General features: G+C 39.8%; 1 protein-coding gene across 2 annotated transcripts in view; it reads left to right on the top strand.

Annotated features, from left to right (window-relative positions):
• NPR3 (natriuretic peptide receptor 3) overlaps positions 1-17215 on the top strand; it is a 47923-nt gene extending 30708 nt beyond the window's left edge. The window contains exons 5-8 of one of the 2 annotated variants that reach the window (XM_051804467.1): positions 1416-1510; positions 5133-5268; positions 6813-6897; positions 9836-17215. In XM_051804467.1, coding sequence (XP_051660427.1) covers positions 1416-1510; positions 5133-5268; positions 6813-6897; positions 9836-9947 — 428 coding nt within the window. In that variant the 3' untranslated portion in view covers positions 9948-17215. Of the gene's footprint in view, positions 1-1415; positions 1511-5132; positions 5269-6809; positions 6898-9835 lie in introns of both variants that reach the window. The other variant, XM_051804466.1, reaches the window with a different exon arrangement.
• Positions 17216-17681: the final 466 nt, after the last annotated feature.

Genomic DNA, 17681 nt, shown 5'->3' on the forward strand with positions numbered 1-17681 from the left:
AGTTGCCCTAGTGAGGTTGTGCAGTTACCATCATTGGAGGTTTTAGAGACTAGATAAAATCCTGCGCATCTCTCTCTTCTGACCCTGCTCTGAGCAGGGTGTTCGGCTCTGATATGGTTTGAAGCTGGCTCCCTGCCAAGTCTCCAAACCTTACCACAAGAAGTCCCCTCCCCCCCCCAAACCTCAGGGAGAAGAGGGAGAAAAAAACCCAAGAAAACCGAAACAAGAGAGAGATAGCTAAAGCAATATATATAAATATATTTACACTTATGTTACAGTTATATACAATTGATGTATATATACAATTTCACGAGGGAAAGGAAAGGGGGAAGGGAGAACGAACAAAACCAAAATCAAATATATATATATATATATATTTATATATATCTTGATTATATATATATATATATATATCTTGATTAGTAGCCCAATATCTAGCAACTAAAAAAAGTTAGCAAAGAAATATCTCACTACTCTCCTTGGGACAACCGAAAGTCACTCTGGAATGATCGCCGACAACCTCCGTCTCCCAAGGTCAACAAGGCCTAACCAGGCCTCGCTCCCCAACACGGCAGACTCAACAGCAGGGAACCTGCACCTCCAAGCCGCCGGAAGGAAAGAGAGCAAAGGCCTTCCCTCCTTTCTTCTTATAGTCTGGCTTACGTAAAAATCGTAGGGAGTACTGGGTAAATCTGGGCTTTTCCTTGGTTACAAACTGGTCACCAAGGAAGGCCTAGACCAAACTACCACAGGCTCGATGTCTCCTGAAGCCGCTTCAAACTTGAGATATCCTATGAGTCTATGATTCCCAGTTTCCCTAAAGTTTCCCAGAAGTTGTAAAGGAAGGAAGTGAACTGGGGGTCTAAGAAATATATTACAAACAGCATCGTATTATGTAGTTAATCTTATGTAAATGAACTACATGCATATGTAGTGCACATGGTGCCTCTTGTTCATACCCTCTCCAGTATCCCATTAGATGGAAACAACACTGGACTGGCTGTGTGGATGCAGTCTGTGAGATGTAGGTCTATGTCCTCTGCAGCACGAGCTGGGCTCTTTTTATTGAGGCACGATTAGATATTTCAGGGTTAGGCACTCTGTAAATAATTCACATTAAATATATTTGTGTTTTATTCTTACATGCTGGCTTTTGGATTAGATTTTTCTCACGTAGTCTCCAAAAAGTCTCACACATTTGATATTTAAAAAGGAGAAATGTTAAGAATTCAGGAATGCAGGCACCAAGATGAAATTACAATTTCTTTTGGAATGCCAACAAAAATGCTGGGAGACTGATGAGATTTCCTGTCATATTGGTCTGTAAAAACCTGTCCACTGTTTTCTTGTGTTCCTTGAAAAGGCTCAGTATTTTAACTAATTAATCTTCTGATTCCTCACATGCCATTCTTTAGGCATTGCAGGGCAGGTGTCCATTGATGCAAATGGAGACAGATACGGGGATTTCTCTGTGATTGGAATGACAGACCCAGAGGCAGGCACACAGGAGGTAAGGAAACAAACACCATTGCACTTGGCCACTGATGAATTAGCCAGTGTAATGTAACATGACATCATCTCTTTACTTGGTGGTTTAACCTTATCAACTTAAAGACCAAATCCTTTCTGTAAAATAACTATCTTGAAGTGGTTATCCGAAAGTTTTTTAAACTTCTTTTCTTTCACAATACATCTTTCTTCACATGGTGTTAGCCTTTAACTAAAGTGTGAATTCTCACAAGCCAGCTAAGCAATTATAATTCTGAATATGAGAAATTATTGTTCAAAGTGAGCGAGGCTTTTTATTCACTGGTAGGAAAAAGGATTGATCTTAAAGCAGCAGCGATGCACAAGTTATCCTGATGTATTAACACAGCAAGTACATGTATTTCAGTCTTACACTGAGGTCAACCACAAGCAGGAGTGCAGACCTTGCTTGGCCTTGTTTATCAGGCCTAAGTGCCTTGTTTTCAGTGTTTAAGAGACATTTTAGTTAGATGGCTCCATATACACCACATAGGTTATTCCACTGGATGCAGAAGGAGTGGAAGAGATGAAAAATAGCACGTCTGGGCTGAATTTATTAATACATGCATTGCCTAACTCCAGTTGCACCTTTTGTTAGTTACAAAGTCAGTTTCTGCCTGAGCTCTGCTGGTCTGCCCTATTTCATCAAGGTCAGCTGTAAAGCAGCAGTGCATCTGAGCTGGACATTTCCATGTGTGGACTTGAATCCAGTGAAGTTATATTGTTCCTGTCACTGCTGCAGCAGAGACAACTCAAGGAGCCTTTTTAAAAGTGTGAGGATGTCTTTTGTGCGTTAGTGGATAAAAGTGGATAAAAACTACAGCAGTAAACTGCAGACACTCACAAGGGTAGTAGGAGTACAAGTTGTTTGTGATAACTTTGGTTTGAACAACCTGTATTTCTTCTGTTTATTCAGTCCGTTAGCTTTTTATCTCATTTATCAATTTAGTCTCCCTCTCCTACCCTCCCTTCCATTGCTCTTTTACTTGCAATTTAAACTACCTTTTACTTTTTTAGTGCTACATTTCTTCCTTTAACTTACTGTTCAATTTCCCTGTGCTTTACTGTGTATAAAATATACATACAATTAACATTTTACATGTGATTACTTCCACTTATCTGCTACATCATTTCTACTCTTACTCTAAAAACATTGTTTCTTCAATAACTTATTTTATTAGTTTGAAGTTTTTTTCTGTGTCTGTACAAGAACGTTTCTCAGCTGAACTGTGCCAGATGAATGGGTGTTTGGGCAGAGCTGTTTTCCCAATTCTGTTCACACAGTTTAAAGCTAGAAGAAAACTTCAGATTACCTAGTTTGACCTCTGCCATTTTACAGACAGTCAGGTTTCTTACCCTTGTATGGAGCCCTGTAGTTTACACGTGACTAAAGCTCAGGCTGTAACAGGCATTTATTTTTCCTTTGGAGACACTGAGAGAACGGGGACTGCCTCGCACGTTCCGTCAACGTTTGTTCCACTGTTTAACCACTCCTGCTCTTCAAAAATCTGTATCGTCCTTCTGATCTGAATCTGCTTGGTTGCTGCTTATAGCTTTTTGTTCTTAAGCCGTTCTGCATACTTTCATATTTAGTTCATCCTGCAGGTAGAGGACTCTCTCACTACTGTTTGATAAATTAAACCATCATTTAATGAATAATTTGCTGCCTGCAAATTGTCTCAGAGGTTTTTTTCCTCTGCTTTTTCCAGTTTACTGAATTTGCCTTTATTTTTGAACAAACGTTAAAAAAACCTCTTTCTGCAAAGAACTTCTATTTCAGTGGCAACAGGGAGAGAAATTACCTCCTTCATCTAGTGGAAAATCTACCTTTGTATGTCTAACCAGAGCAAATGTTCTCTAAACTTTTTAGCTTCAAAATGAAAGTTAGGTGAAAAATTTGAACAGGCCTTGAGTTCTAAACCCAGTGTATTAATACGTGGGTTTTATCCATGGTGGGACAATCTTTTGATGTGTTTCTGCCACCGCTTCTGACTACTTCAGTGTCATGATATTTGGCCTTGCTTACTGTACATAGATGTTTTTAGACTATTTTCAGATTAGTGAACTACTGCTGTTAGCACAATTTAGTCCCACAACTTTGCAGTAGATTCAACAGTTTACCTTGAAAAAAGCCTGGACTTAACTGTTAAAGGCAGGACTGAAATCCTGAAGTGACTGTCATAGTTCTTCAGAAGATTTGAAGACTTTAACTGACCTTAGTCAAGTACCTCCAAATTCTGACAAAATAGAAGACTCCACCCTAGACTGTGTAGTTGGAAATCTCAGCACTGAATCTACTTGAAATCATAAAACCATAGGACCACAGAATGGCTTGGGTTGGAAGGGACCTTAAAGATCGTCCAGTTCCAACCCTCCTGCCCTGAGCAGGGGCACTTTCCACTAGACCAGGTTGCTGAGAGCCCCATCCAGCCTGGCCTTGAACACTTCAAGGGATAGGATATCCACAGCTTCTCTGTGCCAGTGTCTCGCCACCCTCACAGCAAAGAATTTCTTCTTAACATCTGGTATAAATCTCTTTTAGTTTAAATCTGTTCCCCCTTGTCCTGTCACTACCTGCTGTGATAAAGTCAACCTCTCTCTATTTCATAACCCTCTATAAGTACTGGAAGGCTGTAATGAGGTTTCCCTGGAGCCTTCTCTTTTCCATGCTGAGCAACCCCCATTCTCTCAGCCTTTCCTCATAGGAGAGGTGTTCCAGCTCTCTTATCAACTTTGTGGCCTCCTCTGGACTTATTCCAACAGGGCCACGTCCTTCTTGTGTTGGGGACCCCAGAGCTGGGTTCTTTGCTCCAGGTGGGGTCTTACTAGAGCAGAGCGGAGGGGCAGAATCACCTCCCTTGGCCTGATGGCCACCCTGCTCTGGATGCAGCCCAGGACAGGTTGGGCCTTCTGGGCTGCAAGTGCTCATGGCTGGGTCATGTTCAGCTTTTCATCCACGAGAACCCAGAAGTCCTTCTTAGCAGGGCTGCTCTCAATGAGTTCTTCCCTCAGTCTGGACTCATGTCTAGTTACTGATACTTTAACTTGGATGAGAGTCCTGGGCACTCAACCCACTGTGCAGCAAGTGAAGAAAGCCCAGGACAAAGGAGGAATATTCAGAAGGTTAAAAATCTTAAATAAACAGGATTTATATAGAAGAGAAGCCTGAGGGCAGACCAGATAAGGGCCTGTGAATATGTAAAGCAATGTTTCAGAAAGGAAGAGTCTCTGTGTCCACTGGCAATTGGGTAAGTAGTGACTGGACAATTACAACAAAGGAATTTTAGGTTACATGCTAGGGAAAACAACTGACAGTAAGGCCAGCTAAGTTCCGGAATAATTCCCTGAAGAAATTGTCAAGTCTTTGTCTTTGAAGGCTTTTAAGAACAGATTAGATAAACATCTGTCAGGAATGCTTTTGCTCAGCTGATTCTGCCCTGGGGCAGTGCATACACTACATAACTTCCCACAGACCTCTTCAGCCCTCTTCTTCCAGGGTTCAGCATTGTGCCACAGGAGTCCAACTGAGTGATGCTGCTCTCCTGTTTGTTTTACTTCTCCAAGTTAATAGGAAAATCTTTTCGTTCCTTTCGTGTTTTGCACAGGTGATCGGGGACTACTATGGAAAGCAGGGGCGTTTTGAGATTCGATCAAATGTGAAATACCCTTGGAATCATGGCAGGCTGCGGCTAGATGAAAGCCGAGTTTCAGAGCACACAAACAATGCACCGTGTAAATCATGTAAGTTTAGTGACTTAATGCTTCTACCCCAGCTCAAGAGAGAGGAATCCACGTGTTGATGCAACGTAACAGACCATAATAAATTGCTTTAGCACAGTTGTCCATCTAAGACATAGTGACTGTTTCTCTCTGCTAACTGCTTGGGAAGTAAAGGTCTGGCAGCCATGGGTAGTACATGGCCTGAATCTCTTCCCTGAACTTAAGCTTGACAGCAATCATGATTCACAGCATGGAGCCCTGGAGGCTTTAGGAGTTTCCAGGGGCCTTTTCACCAGAAAGAAGGATATAACTGAAACCTGAAACAGAGAAGAATCACACTGATAATTAGCAGCTGTGCTGCCAGTGCTGATGGGAGCAGCATTCTCCCAATGCAGAATGATTTTCAGTGCTATGAGAAGGGATTGTGAGAGGTCCAGTAGGCTGAGAAGTGAAGTTGTTTGAGTGGGGTAACATCTGTGAATTCTGAAAGCTCAGACTGTCCTCCACAGAGCAGGTGTCCATATTTTCCAGCAAATTGACTTTCCAGACCATGTTGTAGGATTGCTCTCCGTTGCAAAGGAGATCAGCATAGGAAGATACCAGTGCCTCGGTGGCAAAGGGTGGTCTTAGCTTTTCACAGAAAACAAATTGCTAGTCCTGAAGTGAAAAGGTAACTCCAGCCTGATAATTCTTCAATCCTTGAAAAACCTGTGTGTACACACGTGATGTAGAGACTGTTTCCCTTTATGGTCAGTGTGGTGTAGCTATGCACCTTGTTCCTGCTGACGTACAGACAAAATCCCTTCAAAGGGACGAGGGCAAATGAAGAGAAGGGAACAGTTTAATTTCCTTAATATTTCTCTGTTCCTTTCCACAAACCCAGGTGGACGAGGAAATGGGAGCAGACTACCTGCATACGAAAATGCTATTGTTCTTCAGCTGCCTGTACTTCCCAGTGACAGTTTCTCCTTGGGCTCCCCTTCAGCCACTGTGTCCCTGCTCTGCCTCTGTTGAGATTTGGAGCAAGGCGAAGCTCATGTGGCTTTAACTTGAAACCACATATCTTCAGGAAAAAAACCCAAAACCAAAAAAAACCACCCCAAAATTGAGGAACTGTTGGATAATCATAGTCATTTTAATAAACCCAGGTGATAGAGGTCTGTGATGCTAAACCAGGTGAAATGAGTTTGTTTCTGTTACAATGACTCAGGGCATACTCAGTGCTGATTACCATTATGTGCGTGACTGTAATCCTAGTCTGTGTTATGATTCAGACCAAGCTTTCCAGAGAAGTTTCCTAACAACGTTCCCTTGTATCGTATCTCCAGAATTGTGTTGCCATCTGCCACTGGTTTTGGAGGCTTGTTTAATCCTAAGGAAAGCATGTACAAAAAACAAACGTGTAGACACTGAAACAGGTTCCCATGGAGTCCTGAGCTCTGAAAGGCTTTAGTTATTTTCTGATGTTGGTCACTAATTTCCTAGTTGTGTGTATTTTCCAGTACATGAATGCAAACAGTTCTCAATATGAACCCTGATTGTTTATTTTTCCCCTTCTCAAGCAGGTGGTCTAGGAGAATCAGCAGTTACAGGAATAGTTGTGGGTGCCTTGCTTGGAGCAGGATTGCTAATGGCTTTTTACTTTTTCAGGTTAGTCCAATTGAAATTTTGTAAACTTTTTATTTGTCATCTAAATGTCTCAGCTCCTGGCACAACATCCTTGATGGGAGACAGAGAAGCACCATAATAATCTGTGGTAACGTTTTCACCAAAGACAGTGAGCACATTTTGATTGTCCCTTTGTGTTTATCCAAATAATTTTATTGATTTGGGTCTTCATCCTGTAGCTACTTACATCTCTAAGTAATGTGACTCATGGAAGTAATTGCAGTGGGTTCCAGACATTCACAGTTGCTTTAGTAAAATGCCCTGGCCTTGAAAGCCTTCTTTGTTTGGTACTCGTTTCTAGCACAGTTGTGCAGGATGTGATTGTATGAGAGGTTTGCATCGTTTGCCTGGTACTGAGCTTATTTTTTTGCATGTTGAGTGGAATTGTACTGGAAAACAGAAAGAAATTTGGGGAAACATCGGCAGTTACGTGAAGACTCCATTAGATCTCATTTTTCTGCTGCATAAAGAAAGAAATTTCTGTTTTGGTCTGAGAGATTATTTGGGTAGCAAAGCTGTGCATTTAATTTAATAAGCTGAGGTCAGTGCAGGGGAATCAGTGTTTTATTCTTGTTTAAGTAAAATAATTCTTACACTGCTAGTCAGCAAATGTGAAGTCTTGATAGCTGATCCTGTAGTGACAGAATAAATTAGTTATACACATTCAGCACCTTATATATACAGTAATTTATCCTCATGATATGGAAGAGTAAAAACATATAGGAGAAGAGAATTAACCTCTGCATATAAGAATGAAATAACTCTATCCAATAAAAATATGTGTTATAAAGAAAGTTAACAAAATAAAACAAGCAAAAGCTGCTTCAATTCAGTGGGACACTTCAAAGGTCCCAGAACCGGGGTTGTTCATCAGGTGCTTGCAACTGAAAATTCTGCAGGGTGATTTTAATCTTGCATGTGTTCAGTGCTTATATAATATGTTGTTTGGGTTTGAGACAACATTAAGTTAGCTTGGACTGATTAAAGACTATCTTTAAAAGAAAAAGAAAATACGAGTCTGTCTTTATATTTTATGTAATCAGAGATTCTTGCGTCTTATATAGATTCTCAATCAGATTACAGTTGTTAGGTGTTTTTAGCATTGCTGATAGTGGGAGAGAATTGGTATGTAAGGACAAGAAATGAGGCGGTAGATATCCTGAGCTGGTATAAAGCTATGGGAAGTATCATTGTAAGAACAGGACTTAAACTCATAGTCATCTGACACAAAGATTTGGATTGGAAATCCATGTGAGCAAAGGAGGGTGTCTATAAAAGTAGATGTACACACCTGAGTTCAACACCCAGTCTTTTTATGTACGGTCAGAGGGGGGAAATGAACACTCTTTTCTCTGCAATTCATGTCATTCTCATGTAAAAGCTAAACCAGGTCAGAATAATGTCTCTTAGAAGAGCCTGTTTCTCTCTGTTAACTGAAGGAAGCTGCGGGTACTGTCAGATGGATCTGCACATTGGAGATGTCTAAAGACATATGCGTGAATTTCATCCTGGAGATCTGATTGCAATTGCTCAAAGCAGGAGTAGGGACAACCTTCTTATTCCACCTGTAGAGTAAATATCTGAAACATAATGTATCAGGATGCAGGGGTTGGATTTTCAGAAAATACAGGTTTAGCAGTTGTGTGTCTGAAAGTAATTTGTACCTTTTAAACTGTATATGTACTTTATGACTGTGTCTCATTTGAATCTGTCATTGTCACAAATGAGTATGCAAACACAGTTTTAAGTGTGCATGCAAACTGTTAAAATATCTGGGTAGGAGTTTTGATATGTAACTTTGACAGGACTTAAGCACTTGTACATCCAAAATGTGGACCTATCCTTTTGCAAGAGCTACTGCTATGCATGCTCTGAGCCATGGAAGAATCTGACATAAAAATACATAAAGGAAGTAAGCAACACAGTTTTATCAAGTTATTTTGGAGCCTGTGATACAGACACAAATATCTAGGGAATATTTTCAGAACTTTTAGGTTGCCACTTTCTATTCAGACATGCTACCCAGATTAAAACCTTGGTGTTTTGAAAATCATTCTTCCACTGCTACATATGCTCTGACTCTGGCTACACGTGCAAGTGGAACAAAGCTTTCCTTGGCATACAAGCTTTTTGCCATGCATCTCCACAGGCAGTACAAGCTCATGGGACTGGACTAACATCTTTTGGAAAAACTTGTCCTGAAGCTGAGGAGAAGCATAAATGCAAATCATCTTATGATTTTTGGAGCAGGTTTGGGTACTAAATGAGAAGCTGAAAAGTAGTCAGAGGGCTTGTTTGATGTATAAAGTAACATAGCAGAATTCTTTTAAAGGCCCTAGAGGAAGACACACAGGAAGAGCTGTGTCTGATGCATGAGCATTTGTGTTTATTTCTTATCTGTCCTCTGCATCCCTCTCCTTAATTCATCATACTACCTCATCTGACATTACAAACATAGTAGCCTTCTCAGAGGGAAATGGGAAAATCAGTTAGTTAATACATAGTTTTGATGAGAAGTGCAACTGAATAGTCAGTTCTGTTGTTTGAACTCTCCAGAAAGTGCCCCCCCCCCGCATAGTGAAAAGAAATTTGTCTTTGATCAATATAAAGCAGTGATGTGACACAGTTCACATGACACTTCACAAAAACTCCTAATCACTTAGATCAGAAATTTTCAAAGAAGCAAATGTCTGTGTCTTGGTGCTTTGAGACCGCCATGTAGAAATTAACAGGCATTCTTGAGCCTGGGTAAAATGTTTTGAGGAAAACGACTTTAATCTTTGACCAGGGTTTCACATTCTGCCACATTTCATTTTTCAACTGGCACCCAGCTGTCCCCTACAGGCATTCTTTGTAAGGGAAGTCTGTTAGCCTATAGCTGGAGAAGGATTTCTCACTCTGGTTTTTTCTTTTCATGCAGAAAGAAATACAGAATAACTATTGAGAGACGAACTCGACAGGAGGACTGTAACATGGGGAAACATCGGCAGTTACGTGAAGACTCCATTAGATCTCATTTTTCTGCTGCGTAAAGAAGAGGAAAAAGAATCCCATTCTTCCTAGGGAAAAAAAATAATTAGGGAAAAGGACACAACCAAAGACATCAGTGTAAAAAGAGGCTCTTGAAGAACATACTCTTTTAAGCAGTAATTTTGTCTTAATTTCTTTCAGAAGCTCAGGAATGATTTACTAATCACATTATGCCGCATGGCCTTTCATCTCATGAAAAAAAGGAAAATTTTGCGGTTTGATGTTATAGGGTGTACTTAATATGTAAAGACAGTATTTCTTAAAGCATGTATTGAGGGCAGCAGATCTGGGTTTAGTTGATGGGGAATGCCTCATTGTGTTTCTTTTTTTTTTTTTTTTTTAGCTTCTACCACCTCCTTCCATAATTGCATCTCATCCATGGGTGTCAGATATGGTTTCACAGGCACAGGTGCTGGTTGCTGTCAAAAGGAAAAAAAGAGATTTATTTGGGGTATGATCCTGCATCACTGAATCACTGCCATTGGTTCTAGGGGATATAAGATTTGGTGTACGGAGTTTAGTTCTGGGAGAGAACTGGCACTTGGGTCTAATTAACTCCACTGAAAAAGGCAGGTGGAAACACACACAATTCTTTCCTTGTTTATGTGGTATCACAATCAAAAGCACTGTTTCTCCTTCTTAAATGCTGGGAGTTACGAAAGTCTTCAGTGAAGAATGGGGAGTTTCGGTGGTGTGAAATAGGGAGAGAAGACAATCAGGCCTTGGAGAGGACTGTTTAATTCCTCAGTCTTACATGTGTTTTATCACGCTCTTTTCTCTCCACTGCCATGACTTTTCAGAGTGGCAAATATAGGCCGTGTCGAGCCTGCTCCTGTTCTCAGTGAAGTCAGTGGCAAAATCCCATTAACTTCAATGAGCACAGGACTGCATCCAAAACTGTAAATATGAAAGTGTTTGTATAGTTGACGCAATTAAAAAGGGGATTTTTTTTGTGTAAAAATGACATTCCATCCTTCCATTTTATTTTTGGGATATTTTTTATCTTGTATTTTTCTATTAAAGTATCTATTTTTGCTTTGGTAGGATTAAAAATAAAGGAAGAGGATGTTTTGAAGACATATTTTTTATGATAGGAGTAGTATGCAGGGAAAGTCAACAGCTGTAAATACATTTTAGAACTAGCATTTAGGGGAGGAGAAGTGACTTTGTTGATAGTAACATTTCTTCTCCAGGCATGTGCAACATTCAGGTAGTTACTTAAACAATATAAATGCAGTTATTGAGTTGTCAATGGGATGATGGCGCTGATGGTGAAAATTACGAATTTTTCATGTTAAAGAGTCCTACAGAAGTTGGTGAGATTTAGCTGTCCATGTGTGTACAATTGAACAGCCAAGGAACTACCTTCAGGAATTGGGTGGTAAAACACTCTTCTAGTGGTGACTTTAATCCTGCTACCATCAGTATCCCTGGGACTTTTGCCATTGATTCTACCAGGAGCAAAACTGAATCTGTGATGAATTAGCTACTGACAGGTTATTTTATACTAGACAAAGGAAAGTTTTGCACTTTCTAGTCAACAAATGGAAATGAACCGTACACTTACTGTAAATGTGGTGAAGAAGACCCATAAAATATTGTCTGTGGGAAAATTGAGCTATGACTATGGTTCTAGTGCATGAAATATTTTGGTTTATCCTGTTCTGATTTTGTAAGAAAAAATTGCTGGTCTCAGATGTCATAATCAGATTTGAAAATTAATCTCAAAAATGGCTCTGAAGCCTGACTTCTACAAAACTTCTTATCCCTGAGAAGCTATGGTACCAACTCTGAGAAACCACTTTGGGGTTGCTGTAAGTGAATGAAGAGTTAAAACCAGCTATGCCTCCTTTCTGATGCCTTTTATTTGTTGATGGACTTTTTTTCCCATTATATTTCACTCCTTTCTTAGCATATGGAGAGGTTCATCACCTGCCCTTGTTAAATACTGTCCAATTTTCCAGACAGACAGAGGGTAGGTCTTCCTGACTGTCAGAGCAGCTCCAGTACAGGGAGTAGATTTGCATCATCCCATTGCCACCTCTGGGCCTGTGTGACTTCTGCAACGGTGCCTTGGGCAGGTTTCTGAAGTAGCCCTCTTATCTCATGGGTACCAGAGAAGAATGTAGGCTAGAGCAGCATTCATACCACTATGGAGTTGGGGAGAAAAAAAGACTTTGTGATTAGTTTATTTTTTTCAAGCGGTTGAGTTTGCCTAGTCCCTGGACATGCTTAAAGTTTGGGGTTTTTTTAATAGTTTCCAAGGCAGTTTTGATCTACTTCTTGTTTTGCAAAGTTGCATTTCAGTATCTTTTGCCCGTTTGACTACTTTACCACAGGAAAAAAAGAGAAGGAAAATTCTTACATGTGTAAAAATAAGAGGGTGTGATTTGAACCATAAACTTTTTTTGAAATTATTTTTGTTGTGACTTTGCAGTGTAAACTAGTACTCAAACAGTCACTTAAGACAGTTGTGTAGATTTTATTTTTCCTGTACCATGCACAGTTGGGTCAGACCAGAATATCTGAGACAGGCGATCCAGCTGGTACAAGAAATTGTTAAGAGAGTTTGTTTATTTATTGTGTCATTTTATGATAACTATAAAAAGGTATAGTGAAATATTGCTTTTTATTAAAAAAATAATGATTCTGATCCTTGGTTTTATGTAGGGTTTTAAATCATGATCTCAAGAAGTGTTTTCTGTGAGTGTTTCTATGAGATGTCTGTTGGTAGGATGCTGACAGAGGCTTAGGCAAAACTATACATCTCAGCACTTCCCAAGAAAGGTGAATCTTTCTTGCACATTAGAGTGTTTTAGATCAATGGGGTTTAATCTTTCTATGTTGATGCACACAAATGTGTGCGTTTTTCCCATGGAAGTGTGGAGATTGTTTAAGACATTTCAGGTAAGTAGATTCCTGTATAGCATAAACAGACTTGCTCATCTTAGCTGCCTTTCATAGGCCTCTTGCAAATAGTTCCCAGGTCTTCTCTGGACCATAGATCAAAAACTGCCTTGGGTTTAGATTATTCAGCGGAGAGATTCTTTACCGGCTAATGCACTGTGCCTTTCTGGTTCATCTGCGTTAGCTCAATGCCACAATGTTTAAGCTTCAAACTCTGCAAGGGAATGTCTAATCAAAATAATAATAATTGATTCTCAAAAGAGGTTTCAAGACCTACATTTTTGGCTTCAGCAAATTACCCGTATTACAAACACACATCTGTATTACAGAGCAGCACAAGGAGACCCTTCACCCAGCTCAGCACTTCAGAACATACTTAAAATATGTTCAGCTTCTAAGTGCTTTGCTCACTTGGGACCAAAGGATATGGTCCTGGCCATGGCTGAACCAATTTGCCATGTGCTTGAATTGGAGAAAGGTTGACCCTGTAGGCCATATGTTTCTTGCTAAATCTAACAGTTGTGCCTGTTAAATTGAAGTAGCAGCTTCATACTTTTGTTTGTCAGGGTTTAACAAATTCTGCTAATTTTGTTTTTGTTTTTGTTTTTGTTTTTTTTAATCACCAAATAGTGATCAGCTTAATGGCTGATTCACCTCAGAATCTTCTTCCCAAGGATTCTGACAGTTTACCTGTCACCTTCTTAACTTCAACACACAGGCTTCCACTGCAAGTGACAAAGATGAAGCAACACTTTGAAAAGTATCTGTAATTTATTATCCTGAAACCCACAACTTCAGAGTCAGATGCCTAGATGTTTTGTCCTGAGCCACTGGTAGTTCTGGAAGTTTTTTTGTGGACAGTTTGTGTCTCCTGAATTGTCCATCAGGACAAGGCTACCATCAGGACTACCATCATGACCAGTTAATTACCAGCTCCTGCTGTGATGTGCTTCATTGAAGGCTACACCCAGCTAAGCTCTGAAAACATTCAGTCATTGGTAAAACTGATGGTTGTGAGTGGTCTGCACCTTGCAAGATTGTGGCCAGAATTCACTATTAAAGAGTTAGGTTAATTCATGTATGAAAATAAATTGAATTGATCTATTTTCAGTTTGGTTTTAAGAAATGCGTTATTGCATTATTGAAAGCTTTTTTTTTTGAGGTTTTTTAATGTATTAATAAACTGTAGCTAATGCTTTGAAAACATTAGTGCTGGAGAAATTAAGAGTCTTCTCCCTTACAGAATGTTTTACTGGGAGGTTGATCTCTGAGTCATGTTTTGGCTTGGAAGTGCAATCATACTGTCATGAAGCTGACAAAAAAACTCTCATTGATTCAGTGGAAGTAAACTCAGGCCCTCAGTGCAGTGTCTTTAGGCTTGAAGCAGTTCAGGGTGAGTTTCTCAGCTTTGCAGTAGAACAGGCTGCATCAGCCTTAGCTGACCTTGGCTCCAGTGCTATTTTCACCTCATGAATGCCATAATGCTCCTGGAAAGCCAAGAATAGACATCAAAGACAGGAAGCTAATAGTCCTGGTCATAAATTTCTCTGGCAATTCAGTCCACCTTTCCCGGAGCTCAAGACATTTCCACATCCTTCACTGCCCTCCTCTGTGCTTCAGAGTGTGGCCATGTAGCAGTTCTAGTTCTTTCAGTAAAGCAGTTGAGATTATTTTTCCTCATTTTTGCCCAGGGTAGAGTAAGCAGTCTTTAATCCCCCTTTTTTTCATGGTCTTTTGTGTAGATTTAGAAGTACTTTGACAAGAGACAGCCATTTTCCATAACCTAATCAGAAATGTTCCTTCACTGCAAGTGTTGGCTTTCATGTAATTTCAGACATGGTTCATTGTCTCTATGCTGCTCAGCTGCCAGCACACCTCGTGTTGGCCCGTGGCCACACCAACCACTGTGGGAGATCTAGACCCAGAATTGTCTATTGGGTTTTTTTATCCTAATTGTTACTGCTATAAAATGATGTCAGATCTAGCCACCACCTTCCCCAAAGCAGGGCATATGGGAAGAGAAATACAAGTTTCTAATGGTACATTACCTTTTCTCTTGGTTAGCATTGTGACCTAGTAACTCACCTCACAACAGTAAGCAATAAAGAGACAAATTTCAGCAAAGTGCATGTTTTGGAGGAGTCAGTTTTAGTCCTTTTTAGAAACAAAGGAATACAGGAGTTACTTTTTGGAAAATATTTTTAAGGACATGCTGGAAAAAGTTTTGCCTTCAGATATGTTGTATGTGTCACTTCTCCTCCCCCCTTCTTGCTGTTGAAAGCACAAAAAGATTTGTGTGTGTGTGAAACCTTTCAAGTGGGAGAATGGAAGAGTTTGCACTGTGTGTATCCCTGCTTAGAGATGGAAATTAATTCAGATGGCTTGAGGCCTGAATTTTTTTCCCTTCTTAGATACCTTCTAACATCTGAGGTCTGAAACTGATGAAAAATGATTGTTGAAATTAAAACAAATAGCTGTTTGTGCGAGACCTCGGACTTGACTGTCTACAGGGGTCAGCAAGCTGCGTGGCAGACATTGGTAGTGTCTGTTCTCTTCTAGAGAATAAAAGAAAGCCTAAGCACTGGGGTTTGTCCCAGTGAAGTCTTAAGTCTGTCTTAAATGCAGCTCTCCCTTTATCTCACCCACAGAGGAAGAAAGGATAAAGGTTAATGTTGGTATTTTTATGGTGTTACTGCTGGTTTCGATTGAGAAGATAATGCTGCCATGGTTTTGAGGCTTTCTTGGGCTAGTGTTTAATTGTGTCCAGTGTATCATTACATAGACTGTTTTATTACACTATTACTTCTTCCAGAATTTACCTTCTAGGAGGTTCTAACTGACATGCACCAGATTTACAGAATACCAACCTAGCTTTCAAAAAAGAGAGGCTTAGAGTTCCTTCAAAATCTTTCACTAACCACTAAGTTAATATTCAGCATCAAAGGCAAAATATTCTAAATAACCTGACACTGTTAAAGTTTGTATGTTAAGCTATATAACTTAAGAAATCTTAGGTGGATTCATTAGATGCTGAATCTTTGAAAGGTTAAAATCCACTCTGTGTGAACTGTTGCTTGGTGTTTCTGTCATGTGAATGTTTCTAGAGGACACTTGAGCAAGCAAAGAAAATGTACCAAAAGGAGTATTTAAGAAAATTATCTCATTTAGTTGTTTCTTTTGTAATCTCAAATGGTATGCACAGAGAACACACACACAATTCTTCCCCAGCCCCCCAGCTATGGACAGAGGTTTTGCTAATTAGTTGTTTACTGACAGCAGACATAATGAGCACAGATGTCTTGGTTCATAGTTGAGGATGATCTGGACTTCTCTTTCTCTGAGAATAGTGTATGAAGTGTGATAGAGGAACGAACCATCAGTGGTCATTTTTCTGGGTTTTGTGTGAGAGGTAAATGTTTCCTCGCATATTTAGTAGTGCCCTGATGGAACACTGAGATCACTTCTGCCGTATGTGATCCATGGGACTAAAAGATCTGTTGAAAATACAGATCTTTGGGTTAGGGTTAGAGGGGACCTTAAATATCATAGTTCCAACCCCTCTGCCGAAGCATCTGCAGCTGAGAGAAGAGGGAAAATGCTCAGGGACTGACTGTACTCCCGCGATGATGCTATTGACTGTATGGAGGATGGGACTGAGTTCCTTCTGCACAGTACCATCTCTCTTAGAGACGCAGCAGAAAGTTTTTAAATCTCACACAGCCCCCTGCCTTAAATGCAGACAGGATTTAAGTGGTGCATGGGGCCTGCTCAGTGTGTACTGTGTCCTTAGGTCGGGTATTTACCCAGTAACAATGTCGTCTTTACTGCGCAGGTCTCAAAGTGCTGAGAAAACTTGAGTGAAGTGGCAGGACGAAGGCAGTGGGTAGAATTAGCAGTGTTTCTTGTGCATAACTATCAAAAACTAAGAGGACTCAGGATAGACGCTGTGGACATTAACTTTGTCCCCCTTTTTTTCAGTGATACTGTTATTAATGTAAAAATACTGGACAACAGAGAAACCTAGTACCAGTCTAGTAGAAAACAAATGGAAAGCTGCACAGTATATTGTACTGATGTAAGTAGAACTATCTGCATATAATGTGATTTTATTTATTGTTGGTTTTGTGTAGAGGAGAGTGCGTATTCATGTCTGTGGATATAACCTTTTTTTATGTGTGTAATGTATTTTATTTCTTTTATGACTTGGTCTTTTAAAATATCTACATTCATTGGTGTCCTTTGACTTTTTGTTCTGTGCATTTTCTTTCACACCTTTTAAAGATACAAGATTATCACATAACCTAAATTGTAACAAAATGTTTCCATTAAAGACATAGGAATATGTTATCACCTGTTTCTGTGGTGTCTTTTGTCGCCTATTCACTACATTCTTGGTCTGTTTCATATAGAGAGTACTCTCCTATGGTACAGAGTTAATAACAGGAGGGTTATTCTGGGTCTAAGACACTGTATAAACCCCTGCTTTTAATGATGTTTAGCAACTGATTAAATCGGGAATCAATCTAACCTTTCTCTGGGAAGAAAATTCCCCCTAGTATTTTAAGGTCTGGGAAAGGTTTTAATCAGTAAACTCCAAATAAACTTTGGATATTTTTGTATTTATTCTCAGTCCTCTAGAAATGCAATTAATTATGCACCAAATTATTTAGATGCATTGGAACCGTAAGTAGGAAGCATTAATTTTTATAGCCTGCAGAGAGGCAAAACTTAGGATGTTTTCCTAAGCTACAGATTCATTTCTTTGCAGCAGTCTTATCAAATTGGAGGGATTTGATTCTGTTTCTTTCCTGTGTTATTAAATACAGTCT

The sequence above is a fragment of the Manacus candei genome, unplaced genomic scaffold, assembly GCF_025592945.1.
Source record: "Manacus candei isolate 608988 ecotype Guabito, Panama unplaced genomic scaffold, ASM2559294v1 h1tg000061l, whole genome shotgun sequence".
In the NCBI taxonomy this organism is placed as follows: Eukaryota; Metazoa; Chordata; class Aves; order Passeriformes; family Pipridae; genus Manacus; species Manacus candei.